General features: G+C 43.4%; 1 protein-coding gene across 1 annotated transcript; it reads left to right on the top strand.

The window, feature by feature from the left end:
• The first annotated feature begins 10,506 nt into the window (after positions 1 to 10,506).
• Positions 10,507 to 15,222, top strand: FAM237A (family with sequence similarity 237 member A). Its single transcript, XM_049807932.1, has 2 exons — positions 10,507 to 10,915; positions 15,083 to 15,222. Exons 1-2 carry the CDS (start codon positions 10,507 to 10,509, stop codon positions 15,220 to 15,222), a joined length of 549 nt encoding a protein of 182 aa, XP_049663889.1.
• The last annotated feature ends 4,843 nt before the right edge of the window (positions 15,223 to 20,065 follow it).

Here is a 20,065-nt window from a genome sequence, read left to right as displayed (position 1 = left end):
TCCCACAAGTCCATCCCTTTCACAGGAGACAGAATATCCTCATTACTCTCCAGAACGTCCCGTAACCCATTTCTTGGCCTGAAATAATTTGCTGCCCCCCGGGCTTCTTGCGGACTAGTTTCCCCCAAACCAGCTTCAGATGTGGATGTGCAGGGTCCCAGCATCGGGTCCTGGCTGCCAGGGTAGTGCTGTGCTGCAGGGTGAGCGTGACAGTGGCAGGGCTGGCACACTTCCCTGGCTGGCCCACTGGCATAGCACAGAAGCTGCCCTGAGACAGGCATGCTCAAACACCCTTTTCTCCCGAGATCTGCAGAAAAGAAACACCCCTAGAGCAAGAAAAGGTAAGAGAGATGACATTACCTACTCACCTGCAAGAAAGAACACACTATGAAAGTGTTTTACTTCCCCAGAAGATTTGGCTGTAACACACTAGAAGAAATTGATCCCATAATAAGCTTGCTTTCTTAGATATTAATGGCAGTTTTATGAAAGCATGTTTCACTAAACTGTTCTTTTAACCGTGACATACCCAGGGTGACTCTCATTTCTGCCTGGGGTGCCTGAAGGATTTCTTTATTGCCTGTGAGTTCTTGCAGAAGGAAGGGGTGGGGGGAAATCAGGAAGAACCGATGACTTTATTCTTGAGCATGGAGATATCAGTGCAACACCCAAATGGCAATGAATCCCTTAATTCAAAAACTAACAGTTGTCTGGATATAAATATCCTGAATGCCATTAAAATTAATCAAAAGCTCTCTAAAAACTGCACTGAATGGTTAAAGGGAGACAACCTGCCCACAGGACCTGAACAGTTAACTTTTAGTGTACTATATTAATCACTTTGAGGTTTTTTTATTATTTTCTTGGAATGTTTCAGTCTGGATAAAAATATGGGAGGTTCATAGTCACATTCTTTACAGAGGCCATTTTGCATTTATAGTGCCACATGTCACTGAATTACATTTTCAAAAGTATATATGAACTTTCTAACCAATATTGCTTAGTTTGCACTTGTAAAATACCTGCTCCAAATGTCTTCTCAAAGCTTGTGTTAAATACATTTGCCACAAGAAATGTTACCTCTTTTCACAAATTAATTTAAATCGGTGTCAATGATGAAGCCACTTCAAACTTGGGACTAATGGCACCTAAATTTACTCTTGGGAAAACACTCCAAATATGCCCCTGGTGACAGAACTGCTTGCATATGATGGCTAGTAGACAAGGAGAGGTAGGAAAACCTCTGTATTAAAGAAAGAGGGACATTTTCTAATAAGGAACTGCAGTTCCTCATACCTTCTAGTGGAAGCACAAACCTGTGGAGATAAAAGAACGCACACTTGACCGGTTTACCCTAAGGCCAAAATATGCCAGTGATTTGGAAGGCCTTAATAAACAAGGTCCCTACACACTGCTGAAACAGGATGAGAAGATGTAGCAATAAGAATTAAACCTCTAAGTACTAAGATCTAGAGATCTGCCACACAGTAGGAAAACCATAATAGGAATACAACCCATTTGATGGCAAGTGGGGAAACAAACAAAACACACTGCATGGCTTGCATGCCACACAAATAATCACCTAACATCAGATGTATCAAGAGGAGATTAAGAACTAGAAAACCTGTAAAAAATTACATGGGCTTTGGCCTGGTTTTCTTATATGAAATACTAATGGCAGCACCAGCTCACAGTGAAGATCTGTACACACATCTCTCTGAGTACACAAGCAATTACCAGTAGCAACTGGCAAAACACAATGGTATTCCAGACAAATACCACAAACACTTCCTCATAACTCAAGCTGTGTTCTAAACTTAAGTTTGTCACAAAAATCTATGTGTTCAAATAATCTAGAAATTAATCAAGAAATTAGACTACATTTTAGGCAGGTTTAAAGGTAGGACTTACAGCAGTGAAAACGTTGCCTTTTAAAGTTATAAGCAAGGAGAATAGCTAGATACAGCATGCATCAGGAAAGAAATACCAGAATATTGCAACTTATAACTGGCTAAGGTATAGCCAAAGAAGGTGACAAGCCAGAGGCACTAACAAGCTCTGTTCGGTGAGATACTGAAGCCCTTTGACAATGATGGTGTTACATGTTCTCACAGAGCCAAACAACAGCAACAGCAACCAAGACGGGCTCCTGCTACCTCTTGAAGACAGCTTGAGGTAACTTGGCTTGTTGGGCCCAGTAAAGAGGTGGCTAAGGGATGATCTAAAAAACAACTATAACTTCCCTTCAAGTAATTGTGAAGATTACAAAGCCAAATTCTTCTTGGTAGAGCCATACAGGGGGCAATAGCCATAAACTAGGAAACTCAAGCTAGATAGTGGGAAAATAATTTCCACCCGAAGTCCAGCCACAGCTAACTTGATCTAGTGTGGGTAATAGACCTGCTTCAAGCAGAAGTTTGAACTACAGACCTCCAGAGGACTGTTTTCACCACCACTTCTCGAACTCCATTAATTCCAACAAAGCGCAGAAGCATGTCCTGGCGGAGCAAAATAACAGAAGCCGAGCACCACAAAGCTTGCCTAAGTCATTAGGGCCTTGAGACCACTTCCCAGGCAGAGGCCAGAAACATCCTAGGGTGTCCACAGGGCTCCAGCTCCTGGCCCAGAAATACACTGGTCTTCTGTTTGTCCCATGTCTTGTCTGCTCACTCCATGGAGATGTTTCACGTCATCACCAATACTGTATAGCACTGAAGACTTCTATGTTTCAGTAACTACATCTCCCCCAGATAGAGATTCTCGCCAGTTAGAACTGGTTAAGTGTCACATCACATCCACTGACTTTGCTATTGGCCATTCCAACAGAGAATAGATCCAGAGGACTGTTTAGAGCAGTGTGGGGTCATCAAACACTTTGTGACTGCAGATTCAATCCACCAGAGAAAAATAAAAAAAAAAAAAAAAAAAAGAAAAAAAAATTGGAAGACTTGACATCAAAAGTGTAAAAACCAATGTTTTGATACCAGTATTTTGATACAGACTACTCATCAAGAGTTACACAAGCCATCCTGGATGGGGGATATGGGTGTGATCAAAGAATTTGGTGAAGAGTTTGTTCAATTTTGCCCCTGTTACCACTTACAAAACATCAGTCACCTGCTAATAGGATACAGACTGGTCACTATGCTATATGATTTCCTAGCTAAAATTATTTTTTTTAAATTGATGCTCTACTTTTGAAACAAGTTTTGCATTCAGAGGCTTTCATTGTTTACTAGGCAGTAGTGTAACTCTGAGTCCACTCAGAGTCCTGACTCAAAGCCCTCTAAATATCATTTTAAAAATTAATAAAAAATATCCACAAACAGACTTTGGATCAAGCATAAGCATTCTGTTTCCAAGAAGCTCTTAGGTATATTTGTCAGGGAGCCAATTTTAAGCACGGTTTAATCTCCTGCTTAAAAGAGAATTTGAAAAGGTATAAATGGGACATAGATTCACCACTTTGCCTTTGTGGATTTTGAAGAAAAATCAGGTCTCTGCTATGTACCATGAATTTAAAAATAACAGACCTTTGGGGTTTCCGTCCTCTGAGAACCACAAATTTTGCCTTTGCTGTCACTTAGCCAGGTTTCACACAAAGCTGGGATAATTTGGAACCCAATTCAGCAAAATACAAATTTTCAGCTAAGAATATGTCTTTAAAGCATTTTTTGGATTAAGGCTTAAACAGGTCTCTTTCACCATGCAGATCGTTTTACAAAGCTTAATACTGGGTCCAGGTGTGGCTGCTTACAGAAGCAACAGGCAAGCTGTATGTAACATCACTCAGTGCTGAATTTAATTTTTTTTAAACTTGTAAATGTTTACTTAGCTCAAGCAACCATAAGCCATTGCCTATTAACTGCTAATGTTAAATCACATCAGAGGGTTTGCAGGGAGCAAATGCAGAAAGGAAGCAACCCTGCACATAGTTGTTTATGCCTTTATTCAAAATACAAATACTAGTGAGATGGCCTCCTACTTTTCTCTCTTCCCATTCCCTACTCCTGTAGCCTGATCATTTTAACACTTCCTTATATTTTATTTTGATATTTTTCTGGTAGAAATAAAGCCATTTCTGTAGCATTATATGATCTGAAGTCTCTCTCTGATCTATGAGTTAAAGAATCAACTTTTCTTGATAAAAATATCCTTTGGCAAATGACTCTGGATATGACCTACAGCCCATCAGAATTAAATTCATTCATAAGATATGGAGACCCACTGAAGACGTGAACATTGGCTGTCAGGGGAATACATCATGCAGTGCAATGAAACAAAGATTATCGATAGCCTAAAAAGGGCACAGAAAGCTTTACTGAGGGAGAGTACGTGGAACCGAATGAGATGGCCAATCCTCCTATCTTTCTTCTCCACTAGAAGGTTGAGGTGATGAATCCAATTATCAAAAACCTCTTTCCCAGAAATAGAATATGAGTGCTCTGGTTCAGAGGGAACAGAGTGTAGTAGGCTCGGGAAGTATTTGTGGAGCCGAGTAGCTCTGTAGCAGTATTTCCCTTGAGCAGTGACTCTCATTTCTCTGAGAACTCCCGGTTCAGCACCCTTGGGTCTACCAGAAGGATTCCGAGTGGAAAGAAACCAATGTCGTTCTTGATCCAAAACCAGATAAAGTGCTCCCCAGAAGGGAACTCAATTAAATAAACTCACTTCTTAACAATGAATCCAGAAAGGTTCCAGGTTGGCAGAGAAGTATCAACTCACAAGAAACCTTTTGCCTTTTCCTTTCCAGCTGCAGCCTTTTGCTCTACTCTTAACAGTGTGGGGCAGAGTCCTTAGAGCAACGCACCACAGACCCAGCAACATGAGCAAAAACACACTCCTACAGCAAATTAGTCCTGCTGTGGTCCGCTCTCCTGCACCCAGGCCAACCATAAACACAAGCAGCCTCAGAGCCTTTTCCACTCAGGAGCTGCCTTTAGGTTATATCACAACACCCATCTCTTACAGGCACACTTTCCTGCTCTCCCTAACCCAGTTCAACGCCCAAACACGGAGGCTAGGAGAAGCACACTGGTTACTCACTTGCCAACGGGGCTCCAGATAGCACACGGGCCCAGAATCAGCTCCTACAGAACAGACTTAAGAAAGAAAAAAAAAGCTTAAGGATCATTTTAGCCCTAGAACCAGGGACAAGGCAGTCTACTGGAATAGCCTGTATTTGACAGCATGGAGAAGAAACGTTGGAGATCCAACATGCAACGAGAAGCTTCCCCCGACATGTTGCAAGGGCTCCTTGTGAGGCATTGCACTCTTCAGTTCCTCCTGAATGCTGTTTCAGCAGTTGGTGCTCACTATTGCCCCACTCCCAACCCCACACTTCTTGAGAAATAAGTGGAACATTGGCAAATTTGCCGAAGTCCTACAATGTAGTTATCTACGTTGGTTCTAGCTAGATGTTCTCTCACCCCCCCCAAATTCCTTTCACTTTTGTTAAAAAGTAACATTACTTACGCAAAATACACTTTCACATGGATTACTCATTGAGAAGAGGAAATAAATCAGGAGAAAAGAACAAGTGTTTATCATCACAGATGCATCGTAAGATCACAGGTTAGGAAAGGAACATGCTTCCATTTACATGGACTGGATGCACAGAAAGACGTAAATTACAGGGATATAGATGACTAGCAGAAAAATCAGTGTTTCAAGCCAACTTTCCAGCTAGTATAAACCCATGTGGCCCCACTGACTTCAACAAAGATAAGTCTGGTGCTACTGAAGCACAGTTTCTTCATGGAGAAAGGATCATGGTTCAGAGTGCAAAGACAGAAAGGGACTTGCCAGTGAAAACCTTGAAATAAAATGGGCTACTGCCCAGTTGTTATGGGCTGGCTTCAGACAGTCCACAGAGTGCTACATGATTTGGCCTATAGACTACAGAGTTATGAAAAAAGAATGGTCTTACCCTCCCTATTGCTTAGTTAGTAGTGTTAAAATAGTTAAAATAGCTAGTGTTAAAAAAGTTATGCCCGACACTGGTTAGTAGCTTATTTCTGGAGCACCAGCTCTTCAAGTTGCACGTTCTATGCATGCGAGGGGGTGGCTACAGCAGACACAGTGAACTCGGGCAGAGTTGTCACTTGCGGAGTTGAGCTCAGGCTTTCCTCTCCACACGGCAGTGTACCAGGAGATGGCCCTTTCACCAATGGCTTCCCTCCGCTTCCCTACTAGCTTGGCCTATTTCCCTAATGCGTACAGTGGTTTTGCAGCTGTTCCAAGGAAGCGGTAGTGGAGAGGGGCTGCAGCTGAGAACCTCACCGAGAGAAAATGCAACAATAACAAAACATATTATTCCCCCACCCGAGGGAAAATATAGCCAGGGTACCCTCCTTATGCAGGGTGTGCAGCCCGCCAAGGTAGCTCTCCTTTAGATAAAGTCGTGTGAGCCGAGCTGCAATGAGTGGCTCAGCCCCACTGCTGCAGCTGCTGCCTTTACTGGCTTTCTTGTGGGACTCTGCTCTTCTCTGGGTCTCTGCCTCAATTCCCAGGAAAGCTGGACCTGCTGCTGTATGGGCTGAGCCTGAGCCAGCAAAGAGCTCTAGTTGTGCCACACAGACTCCTGCTCTGGGGTGGAGGGACGGACTTCCAGCAGCCAAGCACAGCAAGCAAGATGCCTGGGGGCTGAGCCAGGTGCGGACAACTTGAGCCCCAAGGTTGGAGGGCGGGGGGCTCGCTTTCTGCCCTTAGCCCCCCCCGATGCAGCACTGCTAGGGGAGCGGGCAAGGGGAGGGCTGCAGCTCTGCCAAGTGCCCGGGTCGTTACTCTTCCACCCCCCCCAGCGCACAGCTTCCCCTCGGCTGGAGGCAACGCCGCTGCCAGCCTGGCCCCCAGGAGGGCCGGGGGTCCGTAGGGAGAGGGGGACCGGCGGGGCAGAGGAGCGGAGCACGCTCGCAGCAGGGGCAGCTCGGCGAAGGGAAGGCGGGAGCGCCGGCTGCCCGGGAGCGGCGGCCGGGGCCCCGGGGGTGGGGGCTTCTCCCCGAGCCCTGACGTAGAAACTAAGCGGGGCTGCCCGCTCCGGCTTCTTAAGGAGCGCGGCGGCGGCGGCGGGCGCGGAGAGCCCTGCCCTGCCCGCCCTGCACGCCGGAGCGCCGAGGTAAGGGCTGCGGGCGGCGGCGGGGCCGGGGCCGCCGCAGCGGAGCGGAGCGGACGGGACGGGACGGGAGCGGGGTCGGGCGGGCGCCCGCGGCAGAGCGGCGGCGGCGCCCGGCTCCCCGGGGTGAGGGCGGGCGGAACGCGCGGAGCTGCCCCCGGCGGCTCCGCTCGGCAGGCGCTTCGCAAACACCGCTCGCCGCCGAGGCGGGCACCCTCCCTCCCCTGCTCCGTGGGACCGGCCTCGGCATCGTTAAGGTCTGGGATGGAGGGACTAGTCATAACCGATAGCTCCGGCTGAGTAAAATGATGATAACGAATGAGCTAATTAACTTTTTGATTATTATTACTGTAAGGCACTATTCATGACGGGGAGTGGAATGGGGGTGGGGGTGTGGGGGGGTGTTAAACTGCGAGGAAGAGGAGGGACGGGGACGGGGGTGAAGTAGGCAGAGCCAGAAGGCGTAAATAGCATACACACACAAACTTCAATTTAGGGACAGAAAGACCTAAAGATTGGAGGGCGAGGAGGGGAATTGCATGAAAGCATTCACAAGCACAGGTAAGGGATTAATGAAAACTAACATTTCCTGAGCATCCCCTCGGCTCTCAGACATCTAAAAAAATAAAATAAAATAAAAAATAATCCTGAACCTTGCAGAAGACTAACAGCAAAATGCTGCCAGAGTTTGACCAGACCATAAGGACTAGTGGTCCTGGCTAGTGGCCCTCACACCACACCTTAAACGGCACCCACCCTCATATTCATGCCCTGACAGCTCCCTGCCCAGGGCAGTCCCTTTGCTCACACTTCTGACAAGTCCAGAACCCTTGTCCTTGTCTTTTACCCAGTTTTGTAACTTAGAAAGTTTCCAAAGGGGCTGGGGGGGGGGGAGGGGGGGACGACGCATGGACGGACGAGACCAGAGAAAGCAAAGCAACCAGTTCAGTTGTTAACCAGTGCAGACCAGATAGCACCTGTCCAAGTGACAGAACCATCCTTAGAAGCCAATTTTAGTATTACTCCTGTGTTTGAACTATCTGGTGGTGGTGGTGGTGAGTTTTTTTCCTCCCCATGGTCATATCTGAGACTGCCAAGTTGTTTTGAAAACTAGAAGCTTGATAAACAAAGTTAATTATGTCCCTTGAAAAAGCCTCGGTAAACAGATAGATACGTGTATATTGCATAGCATATAGGCACAGGTGTCTGCTGCCCAGTGGAAAGGCTCTGATGCACAAACAAGTAAGAATGGAGTAGTGACTCACAGAATGCCTTTGGTTTTGCTTCTGAGAAAGCAATCAAAACCTACCTTGTGCAGTAGGGTACAGAAGAATGATGCTTCTGGAGATCTTGGGAGCAGTATGAGGACAACTCCATTACTACCATTACTGTCATAAGTGACATTACACTAGGCAGGGCAGTGTGGGAAGAGTATGCTGTACCTCTTCTATTCATTAAATGCAAGGTTCAGATCCAAGGCTGTCAAGCCAATTCTCCTCATGAGATCCCAACTCAGATTAAAAAGTGACTGTAAGCAGTTGGAGAGTGAAGTGTGAATATGTCAGAAATGTTCCCAGAATCTGACTAGGTAGCCAAATAGGGGGCTAGGTAAGAATATCACTGTCAGGACTGAGATCTCTGAAGAGTCCTTTAGCTCTACAGTGAAATATGTTCCACAAAGCAGCCTACTCTTCCCTAGCCGTGCACACTTGCTGTGGCTGGGCTACCTTTCACACACAATCCATCTGCACACACTTATCCTGCCTTTGACATTTTTCTTCACATAGCAGAGAAACTTTGCTTGTACTCTTGATCACTCATGGAAGAGGCTTTCTACACAAAAAGCCAGCTGATCATTAAGCTCATGAAGAGAGGTAGCTTCTCCCCAGCCAAAATCCTCCAACAATCAAACCCAAAACATAAAAGCATGAATACTCAACAGATCAGGACACATATTAAACAGAATTGTTTGTCCTAAAAGCTGATCTCATGTGTTGCCAATTTCCACAAATGAGAGGTTCTCCATATGCCATGAGCTACACCAAAACCAACACCCAAACCTGTGTATCAGAAATGTAATATTAGAAATACTAGAAGCATGTTAGAACATGCACAATAGAAGCACGTACTAGAAATGAAATCTGATGGAGACAGCTGGGCCTTTCTATCCTCAAAAGGTTATAATTCTTGGGATTTCTCCCACTATAGCTGCTACTTAATCAAGTTTCACAATTTTAAGGTAACAGACAATTGTTACAGCGATCTGCAGTAAGCGTCTGTACTTTTTATATCTATCTATCTCAGTACAGGAAAGACATGGACCTGTTGGAGTGGGTCCAGAGGAGGGCCACAAAGATCGTCAGAGGGATGAACACCTCTCCTATGAGGAAAGGCTGAGAGAGTTGGAGTTGTTCAGCCTGGAGAAGGGAAGGCTCCAGGAAGACCTTGTTGTGGCCTTTCAACATTTAAAGGGGATTTATAAGATGGGGACAGACATTTTAGCAGGGCCTATTGCAATAAGACCGGGGTAATGGTTTTAAACTAAAAAAGGGTAGATTTGGGCTAGATACAAGGAAGAAATTTTTTACAATGAGGGTGGTGAGACACTGGAATATGTTACCCAGAGAGGCAGTAAATGCCCCATCCCTGGAAACATCCAAGGTCAGGTTAGATGGGGTTCTGAGCAGCCTGATCTAGTTGAAGATGTCCCTGCTTACTGCAGGGGGTTGGACTAGACAACCTTTAAAGGTCCCTTCTAACCCAAACTATTCTATGATTCTATCTGCATGTATACATGCTGTACAATACAGCTGCTGTGCTGTGGCTTTGCTATACCCTCTTTTCAGAGCTGCTCTGCATTAAAATTCAGAATGCTAAAGCAGGTAAAACACTCCTGTTTAATGGATAATTTTGCAACCTACCATTAATTCATTAGAACACACTTTCAACAAACACTTTTCCACCTGCTGTCCACAGATGCCTGTGAGTCTGCAGACTATTTTAAAGGGCTCATAAAATTTTGAGGAAAGCAAGACTGCCTAAAGGCTTAAATTCTCTGTAAGAAGGAATGGATTTTTACTGAAAAAGGTTAGGGATCTGTAAATCAAGAAAGGCCAAAGACTTTCAAGATGAAGAATTTCCAGATAAGAAAGTTCATCACATGGATTTGAGGATGATGAACAAATTTTTAACAAACACTTCTGCTGCACAGAGTTAATACAACTCCACTGGTATTTATATTCATACATGCAAAAAAGGATACATAGGTCCTTAAAGAGCAGAGAAAAAAACTATCAACATCTGAAGTGCCTTCTATATCATGTAAGGTACCAAGGCTTTGCTCCTGAGAAGTTTTTCAGCTTCTTTTGGTTTTGTTACATTTCAGTGACACAATGGACCTTGGGAGCAGAAGAATAATCCACTGCAACATGAGGCTCACCTGCACTCTGCTAATCATGGGAGCATTTTGCATGACACCTTTCCTCTGCTCTAGCCAAATTGATCCGCTAGCTCTTGGGCGAGCAGACCCCCAGTGTTGGGAATCCTCCTCGGCTGTCTTACTGGAGATGAGGAAGCCGCGCATTTCTGACTCCGTCAGTGGCTTTTGGGACTTCATGATCTTCCTGAAATCATCAGAGAACTTGAAACATGGGGCTCTGTTCTGGGACCTGGCTCAACTCTTCTGGGATATCTATGTGGACTGTGTGCTCTCCAGAACCCACGGCCTAGGGAGAAGGCAGCTAGCAGAAGCTGAACAGAAGATCGCTACTCTACAGTCTCAGTTCACGGGGAAAAAACAAGGTTACTACTCCTTTAATACGTCTCATGGGCAATAACTAGAGTCTAGTAGGAAAGAAAAGAGATACAGGCTTATTGTGTTATGTGGTAATAGTACAAAAACAGAGGACGGTGCTGCACAACTGCCCCCAACTCCTCCCAATCCAGTACAGAGCTGTGCTTATGTTCAAAGTGATCTCAGTAAAAATTTGACCTCCAAGTAATCTGAACTCTAACAACAGCTTTTAAGTTTCAGTTTGGTGGGGGATGAGGGGCAGCAGAAAATGAAACATAGGAGGAATCAAACAAAGGCAGCTCAGCAACTGAACATACAAAGATAATTCTTCTACACCAGCATTTTTACCAGTATTGTGCCACAGACAGGCTAGTTCTGCATTCCTCATTCCAAGTGGTGCGTCATCCCAGGAGTGCGTTGCACTGGTGCTGCTGGGGAGAGCAGCAGTCTTTCAGCAGAAGAGTAAGGATATGTTTACTTGCCATCTAGTAGTCAATCACTAGATATTTCCTATTTCCACACTGGTAACTTTGCCCAACACACAACGGAAATGGACCTAGGATTCAGATGCCTGCAGGCTTTCAGACACAGCTACAGCTTCAGGAGGAAGAACACTACCTATGACACCAAATGCTGCAATTCCTAATCTCCAGGTTCCCAGCCACAGAGCAGAATCCCCAGGCTTAAAGTAAGTGTCTCCATAAGTGGTAAGGCAAGAGCTGGCACCTCGCAGCACAATCTGCAAAAGGTAGCATGTCACTTAGCCTCCCCATTCCCAGCAGGAAGATACAGCATATCCTTTCCTAAATCTCAGTCTCTTCCAAGGCTTTAGTTCCAATCCTGCTACCAACAGATACAGCCTTCCCTTGAGAATGTCCACTTTCAGAAATTGGCAGGTGCTATAATTTGATGGAGGGATAGAAGTGCTGCTGCCATCACCAACAGCATAGTGCATCAGGCCCACAGGGAGACAGCAGAACTGCCTTTCCACTTGAATGGATTCAGACCCTTATCTCCATTTCCTGTCTTATTCATCAAGATGTTTTGGGAAAATGTCCATGGAATCATGAAGAACCTCTCTGGGCAGTTACCCATTAGAGTGTCTCTAAAAAAGAGACTTGAACTCAGGATTCTTCCACTCCAGGGACGCTACACCACTGGACAGTTCAGATCTTGCCCACAAACCTTAAAATGTTTTGTGTATCGAAAGACAGGGTTTGAGATGGGAAGGATTGAGATGTCCTTGCCCCCATTACCTACGGAGACTATCCTAGCCATTAAGCTAGGAGATAGGAGTTGTGCTTGAATCAATCCCCTCAGACTGAAGACCTCCTCACACGCAAACGGCCAGTTTCTAAACTGAGCCAAACAACCGCTATCTGCATTTTAAAAGCAAGGAGTGGGTTCTATCCTGCTCTGCAAAGAATCTGAGCTATCACATAACTCTGAGAAGATCTTTACTGTGTTGAGCTACACTGATGGCAGGCAGCACAGAACCCCCTTCTGGTTCCCAAGTGGCATTAGACATCTCAAAAGACAACAAGTTGCTCAGTCCTGACCAGACTGATGCACTTTTGGGTGCAAACAGAATGCAACTCTGGACACATGAGGCAGTAATGTCAAAAACTGAGATGCCCACTAGGGTAAAGCACCAGATGAATTTTTGTTTTCAGAATTGCAGTTTTGAATATCACTAAATTCCCCCTTAGCCTTTTGTTTACATCTGGCTCTTCATGTCTATATCACACTGTGATTTTCCCAGACAAAGAGCTTTTGTTCCAGTCAAGATTAATAGTAACAGTCTGATGTATTTGGCAGAATCAAATTATGGGTTTTATGATTAATACTGACCTTTATTTACTCCTATACAGAGAGATTTTAAGCACTACTAAGTATTCACACTTTAAAACAAACAAAGATTCCTCCCCTTATTTTTACCTCTTTGTTTTGTGAATTGTAATCAGTTAATCTGGTTTGTCTGTACAATTGATAAACATCAGTCAGTAGCAGGCAGCTTATAGCAGTGACAGCCTAAATTTTATTTTTTTTGGAGGAGCTATCTAACCTCTCATCCAAGTATCCCAGTCTCTTAACAAAGCCAGCTGTTTTAATCTTTGTAACCCTTGAGACCCTACTGCCTTGTTTCGTCAGTGAAAGCAGAAATCAATTGTTAATAATTGCAGATAGGAATCGCATCCTAGCAAGTCATGAGGAATAGAATTACCACTTCTTATGTGTAGAGAGATGTACAAGCCTGTTTTCCTAGCCCAAAGAGCAGCACTAATGGCATTTGAATGACCTTGTGTACTTCATGTCTACATGGGTGGGTATGAATAACTTTCAGTAGGCTTGTTCTAGAAGTCAAACGATAAAGCAAGATTTTTTTGCTTTATACTGTTACTTTTGCAACAGCTGATAACGTCTTTATTGCTCCATACTGAAGTTTTAAATCTTATTTCTCTTAAATATTCACAATTCCAATTTGGTTGTGGTTTTTTTTAATTGCAAACAGGATCAATCTGTAAGCCACATTCACTGTAGTTTCTTAAACATATCATTGAATTAGAAAAGCAAGGCAGAGATCTGGACTTGGCACAGAAATGCTGATGTTACAGTGTTATTATTCTAGTGTCAGATTTCAGAACTAAAGGACAAATCCCCTGAGGTCATTGTGAAAATTGACCATCAGGAACTCAGCATTTCCAAGAAGAAAACAGAAAAGCCCTCCAAGCCAAAAAGACTACTGAAGTCCTTAGTAAAAGCATCTCAGTAGTACTAAACAGAACTGCTTCGTCACATCTAAGAAGCACTTCCACAGTTCCTCATACTTGGCCTTCCTGGGAAACAAGTCTGAGCATCCATCAAGACAGTGGTAGAAGTAGCCCAGGTCCAGACTTATGGGTGCAAGCACTGTTTGCTGAACCACTCTAGTCCTGCCAGGCTCCAAATCAAGGTTACTTAAAAGTCTGAAGATACTCTTCAAACTCTACACAATCCATGAAAAACACAACAAAATCAGGACAGCCATATACGAGTTATCTGACAAACTACCTCCATCCAGCTAAGATCCCAGTTAACCCAGAAGCATTTCAACTTCCCTAGATATCCTGCAGCGAAGTGTTAGTCACCTTTAAACCGCAGCAAGTATGGACAGTCTTTTACAGTTACCTGGCCAAGGTATCTTCAGTAACTCATCCCTTTCCCCTAACAAAATCCAAACACTACAAAAAAGCAGGTTTCATAAAAACATTTCCAATATAATGCTGGAGCTAGATATGTTATAGTTGTAACAACTCTTAATGAGCCAAAATAAGACTTCAGAACCACAAGGAAAACAGCTTTTGTACTCACAGCAAACCTTCTTGAAGAGCAGCTGTACAAAAAGACCCTCCTCAAGAAGCCGCATAGCGCATCATCAGTATAAACCTTTGAAGAACACAAATACAAAACCCTCTCTACCTCTTTTCTCTGCACCCAGCAGCCCCCCTACTACCTCACCACTCAGAGTGGCCACAGCTCTGCATACCTCCCTCACAGGTGCAGGTAATTGGGCTTGGATCAGCCCTTGCACCTGGCCCAAGACAGACACAACTTGCTGTCCCAAATCTGCTGGGCTGCAGGGTGTCAGGGAAAGTAGTGGGGCAAAGGCTGCTGTGTTATGAATTTGAGGTCTGGTAAATGAACAGATACTGTGTTAACCAGTTACTTTTTCAGAAGATAAATGTGTCTAAAAGAAATAAGGCAAATCTGCTGGCTTTTGGAGGTCATTGCAAAGAAAATGCCCCATAGTTCCTCAAGGAAATAACAAATGCGCTACTAAACAGTGTGAGCGATCTCATCCCCTGTGCAGGGAGGTTGATGAGAAGACAGTGAGTCAGTAAGACTGTGAGCAGACTCAAGTGTTTTGACTTTGCTAATTACAAGTGGAAGAATTTTATAGGAAGACTGAAGGAAAAGGTCCACGCTGGGGAAAAAGTAACTTGCCACTGAAAGGCACCTTGCTAAACGGAGGGATAGGCTATTGCCAAAACAAGAGGTTTGGGGGTAATGCTGATAAAATGGGGACCAGCAGCAGCTAAAGACAAAGGAAACATGGATGTGGGAAACTAAGTATTCAGCTGCTCTTTGTTGTTTGGAAATTGATTACTTATATGCATTTTCATGTCACTTTTCAGGGATATTTTCTCATATTCAGAGGTCATCAGTTCTGAAGAAGAAAGACTCATTTGAAGATTTAATAAGTATCCACATGCATAAGAGTAAATCTACATTACTTGGAAGACTCATTGGAGAGCTAGGGAAAAAGAGGAAATGACACGTTTAGTTGAAGATCTTGATTTGTAGATATTTTTTAACTACTTCTCTTTAATTTTTGCATTTTATTCCTCATTGATGTCAATTTACATGGTGAAAGAAGGCCTATAACTATAAGCACTGTATCTCTGATTAACTTGAGCTTGTGGGTTTTTTTAAGTATCTATGAATTCAATCTCCTTAATAAACTGCATGATTTATAAGCAGTTGCCTACTTTAATCTGTGTGTATGTCAGGCTTTTTGTAAGGCATGTGACCTATTCAATGTATTGTGTTCTGGGTGCCAAAACAGGAAATAACTGATCCTCCAATAAGACACAGACAAGCAGAGCAGGAAGCTGCCAAAAATCTCCGCTGGCTGCAAGACAGGATTAGGGTCAAGATGCTGATGTTTTATTGTATGCACAGCTGTACACTTGTGCAAAACAACCACTGCTGAAAGATATCGTCACACTAAAGAAAAGTAGTACATATTTTTATGTTAAAAATACCTTCAAAAATGTTTTCAGTTTTCCAGCAAAAGTAAAAGGGTTAACAGGTTTTACCAGCTTCTCTGTTTGCTTTCACATGATATTTTTGCAGTATTTTCCCTAAATTTTTAGTTATTAAAAGCAACACTTAAAATGTTACACATTGTCACTTAAAGTGTTTAATCAAAATACTTCTCATAGATAACTTGAATTTGCTTCTTTTTCAGTTTGCAAGTTCTTTGTAGACAAATCAGTTTCCTCTGACCATTATTCATAACTCTAACAGGCAATTTGATATTAAACTAATGCAATGTAACTTTGGGCAGGTAACATTTGATGCTTAGGTGAAATGAAATATTTTCATTGCCTGGCTGACTGAATGCAACTAAAAAATTCAGCTTCCCAGGGAAACCACATTTAGTTGCTCATTCAAAGTTTCTTTCCTTGAGCATATAGCAACATTTGGTTCCCCCTTTTTTTTCAAATGCCCAAAGAAAAACTCATTTGCTGGGTGTTCATCAACTTGCAGAAATAGGTTCAAGTGGCAAAATGTGTAAATGAAATCTTAAAATGGTTACTGGGCCTGAACAAAATAAAGCTTAAAAATAGTCCCATTGGGTGAAATCCTGACCTTATGGAAGCAGACAAAAAATTGTAAAAGAGCTATCAGCTCCAATGGCACTGAATTTGTTCTTAAAGTTAAGCATTCAACAAACAATTTAAATGTTCAAGAAAGGAGGCAACACTAAAGCAGGATGAGGACAGGAACACACAGCTTAGCATACTCAGCACCACCACCCCCGCCTCTGCCTGCGGCCACAGTCTGCATGCACGCCCCGCTACTGTGTGGGAGGGAGGCAAGAGCATTGTTACAACAGATCTGCTCACTACTGTACTATTGTTGTTAATTATCTCAATTACATTAATATATCTAAAAGCCCCATTGTGCACAACTTTGTATTAATATGAGACAAGTCTTCACCCACAGTCCCTACAGCTATTAAGACCAGCAACTGACAAAGAACATGTTAAGAACTGGATGCCCTAGCCAACTAGGATTGGTATTGTGGTAGACCAGATGTTACCTGCTCCCATATGCTTTCAAGCTCTAGAAAACATAAAACCAGACAGATTATCTGAGCAGGTACTGTTTATCTTAGATGCTTTTCCACTGGGGTCTTTGGGAAGAGCTAGTGCTTCCACTTCAGATATGTCCCACCTGTAACAACAGCATCCCCTAGGAAAGGTCTGCTGGCAGCTTGCTTCCTCCCTTCAGACAGCAACAGAAATGGTGAAATACCACTATGGGCCAAACTGATGTTTAGCTTAAACAAATTTGCAATGCCTCTCTGCTTCAGCAAGCTTCTTAAGAGGCTGTAGCATCATTTGGCCTTTGAGGAAATGGGCAGGAAAGACTGAGAAAACAAATGAATCTCTAGCATAGGTCACACTATGGAGAACATTTGGATGTTGCTGATGTAAAGGAGACAATCTATATTACTAATTGTGCTGAAATAAAAAAGGGGATGCAATTAATTACATGTAAACCTGTAAGTGATAAAGTTCCTAAAGGAAATCCTACCTCAGGGAACTTGTCTCTGGTCTTGGAGCTCAATTCTATTTTATAACTTAGGTCTTGCTTGCTTTTATCCAGTTGTCAACAGTTTGGCATGAAAACACAATCAGATGATGCTGATGTTTACTACTGGGGCCTTCTAGGGTGGCTGTGTTAAGCAAAAGCAAGTGCTGTGAGTATGAGTTGCAAGCAGATTTACTGTACAGGAATAATTAAAAATGTCTGTATGGTTAAAGGCAGGATATTGCCTCCTACCGCTCTCCCTTGTAAACTTCATGGCAGATCTTGGGGTAAGCTAGGATTGATTTTGCAGATACTATTCCTGGCTTACTCTTTCTCAGTCTGAGCATGTCAGAAGGATGGGATGAACATGTCTGACTGAGGTTGCTTCATTGGATGAGGGGATTGAGTGCACCCTCAGCAAGTTTGCAGACGACACCGAGCTGGGAGGCAGGGTCGATCTGCTTGAGGATAGGGAGGCTCTACAGAGGGATCTGGACAGGCTGGATCAATGGGCTGAGGCCAATCGTATGAAGTTCAACAAGGCTAAGTGCCGGGTCCCGCACTTTGGTCATGGCAACCCCATGCAGTGCTACAGGCTTGGGGAAGAGTGGCTGGAAAGCTGCACGGCAGAGAAAGGCCTGGGCGTGCTGGTTGACAGCCATCTGGATATGAGCCGGCAGTGTGCCCAGGTGGCCAAGAAGACCAGCGGCGTCCTGGCCTGTGTCAGATATACTGTGGCCAGCAGGAGCAGGGAGGTGATTGTTCCCCTGTACTCAGCAACTGGTGAGGCCGCAGCTCGAGTCCTGTGTTCAGTTTTGGGCCCTTCGCTACAGGAAAGACATTGAGTTGCTGGAACGTGTCCAGAGAAGGGCAACCAAGTTGGTGAGGGGCCTGGAGCACAAGTCTTATGAGGAGCAGCTGAGGGAACTGGGGCTGCTTAGTCTGGAGAAAAAGAGGGTCAGGGGAGACCTTATCGCTCTCTGCAGCTACCTGAAAGGAGGTTGTAGTGAGGTGGGTGTTGGTCTCTTCTGTCAGGTGGCTGGAGATAGGACAAGAGGAAATGGCCTCAAGTTGAGGCAAGGGAGATTTAGGTTAGATATTAGGAAAAATTTTTTTACTGAGAGGGTTGTCAAACATTGGAACAGGCTGCCCAGGGAAGTGGTTGAGTCACCATCCCTGGAGATATTAAAAAAGCGAGTGGACAGGATACTTCAGGACATGGTTTAGTGGGCAAGGTTAATGGTTGGACTCGATGATCTTGAAGGTCTTTTCCAACCTAAATGATTCTATGATTGTCAGCTGAACTGAGTAACAACAAAATAAAGGCCTTGGCATTTTGTCCTTTTCATCTTATAGGGACCTGGCAGCTAAACAACTGCTTATTAGCATGGAAAAACACTTCCTTGAGTCTTTATGTGCTGCCATGAGGTAAGAGTGCATGGTAGTTCAGGAATATCTATTTGTAAGAATTTGTGCTCCAGAACTTTCTATGTTGCTTTAGACCAAACCACTATTTGTCAGCTTTCACCATTTCCAACCAACTCTAATTCAGATGCACTCACTCTGAAGGAGATTTAAAGCCTCATGAGAAGCTGATGGGTATCTTCCTATAATCAACAGTTAAGTTCCTTGGGTTGCTGTTTGTGTCTCTTAGCACTGGTATATTGCAAAAGCTACTAAGCTTCTATCTCACACTATATTCTGTTTATGTGATAATATGGGTGTATCCACTTTCTAGTGACCTCAATGCTATTTGTTTTCTGGGGTCCTCCTCCCTCAATTAGTTTCTTTACTTTTCACCCTTCCTTTGCTAGAGACAAACTGCTTGTTAGCTTTCAGTTGCATACCATTATTTGTTGCTGTAGTTCTTGAGTGTTTGCAGTATGTGTACTTAAGGCCTCCTGTGACCAAAACTAGCAGAAAGAACCAGAAATGTTCATTACTACCACTACCACAGTGTAAGGTCTTTCAAAAAGGTGGCTGAGGTGCTACCAACAGAAAAAATTATTTCTAGCCAATTTAATATGTCAGATAGTCCCTTTATCTTGGTGATTATAATTAACTCTGAAAAATACTAGACCAGGAAAAATCTATTAAGTGTTCTGCTGAGCAGCTTTTCTTAAGCACTACACTTTTCATTGGCCTTTTCAATCATATCAGCCTAAACCCTGTTTGATTATACATGAAATGAAGCTTCAGAATATGTAACTTACCTGACTTTTCTCCCAAAGCTTTAAAAAATATTTTCCTTTCACCCAAACCAAATTTATTTTCTTAGTAATCACAGAAAAATTCCTGTAAAAGCTAGCAGTATTTTCTCTCTTGGAAAGCTGGTATAGTTCCAGTGATTCAAATTAAGTCCTTTAAAGTATGCAAATTTTCTTGAACCGTAATTGGTTTTAAGCACGCATGCACATAAGCATTCACTGGTTTTTTTATGCACTTCCTGCAGAACAGTGATAGTAAGTGGCTGAATTTATAATTTTTATCCGTCTATGAAGTGGTACTGAAACATTTCCATTTCTCAGATCTTTAAAATACTTTTGTGCATGATCAGAAAAAAACCCCCGTTTTCCTTGTCGCTGTCATCAACAAGAGATACAGCACAATTCCAAGGAAGTAACTTGACCATGGCATATCAACAGCTAGAGAGAAATGGGCAATCATTTGCACTGCTGAGGAATCACACTTGGTAAATTTGCCATTAGTTCACATTGTCACTTAACAAATAGTTAAGAATCCAAAGAAGTAAAACAACTGATATCATGCAAATCATTAACATCCTGTATTCAGAT

This window comes from Accipiter gentilis, chromosome 1, assembly GCF_929443795.1.
Source record: "Accipiter gentilis chromosome 1, bAccGen1.1, whole genome shotgun sequence".
NCBI lineage: Eukaryota > Metazoa > Chordata > Aves > Accipitriformes > Accipitridae > Astur > Astur gentilis.
The sequence above is the reverse complement of the archived record's forward strand: the minus strand, read 5'-3'. Positions and strand labels throughout refer to the sequence as shown.

Coding starts and splice junctions, on each gene's coding strand:
- FAM237A (XM_049807932.1), top strand. CDS start 10,507: ATGGACCTTGGGAGCAGAAGAATAATCCACTGCAACATGAGGCTCACC. Junction 10,916..15,082: donor GTTCACGGGGAAAAAACAAG/GTTACTACTCCT, acceptor GTCACTTTTCAG/GGATATTTTCTCATATTCAG.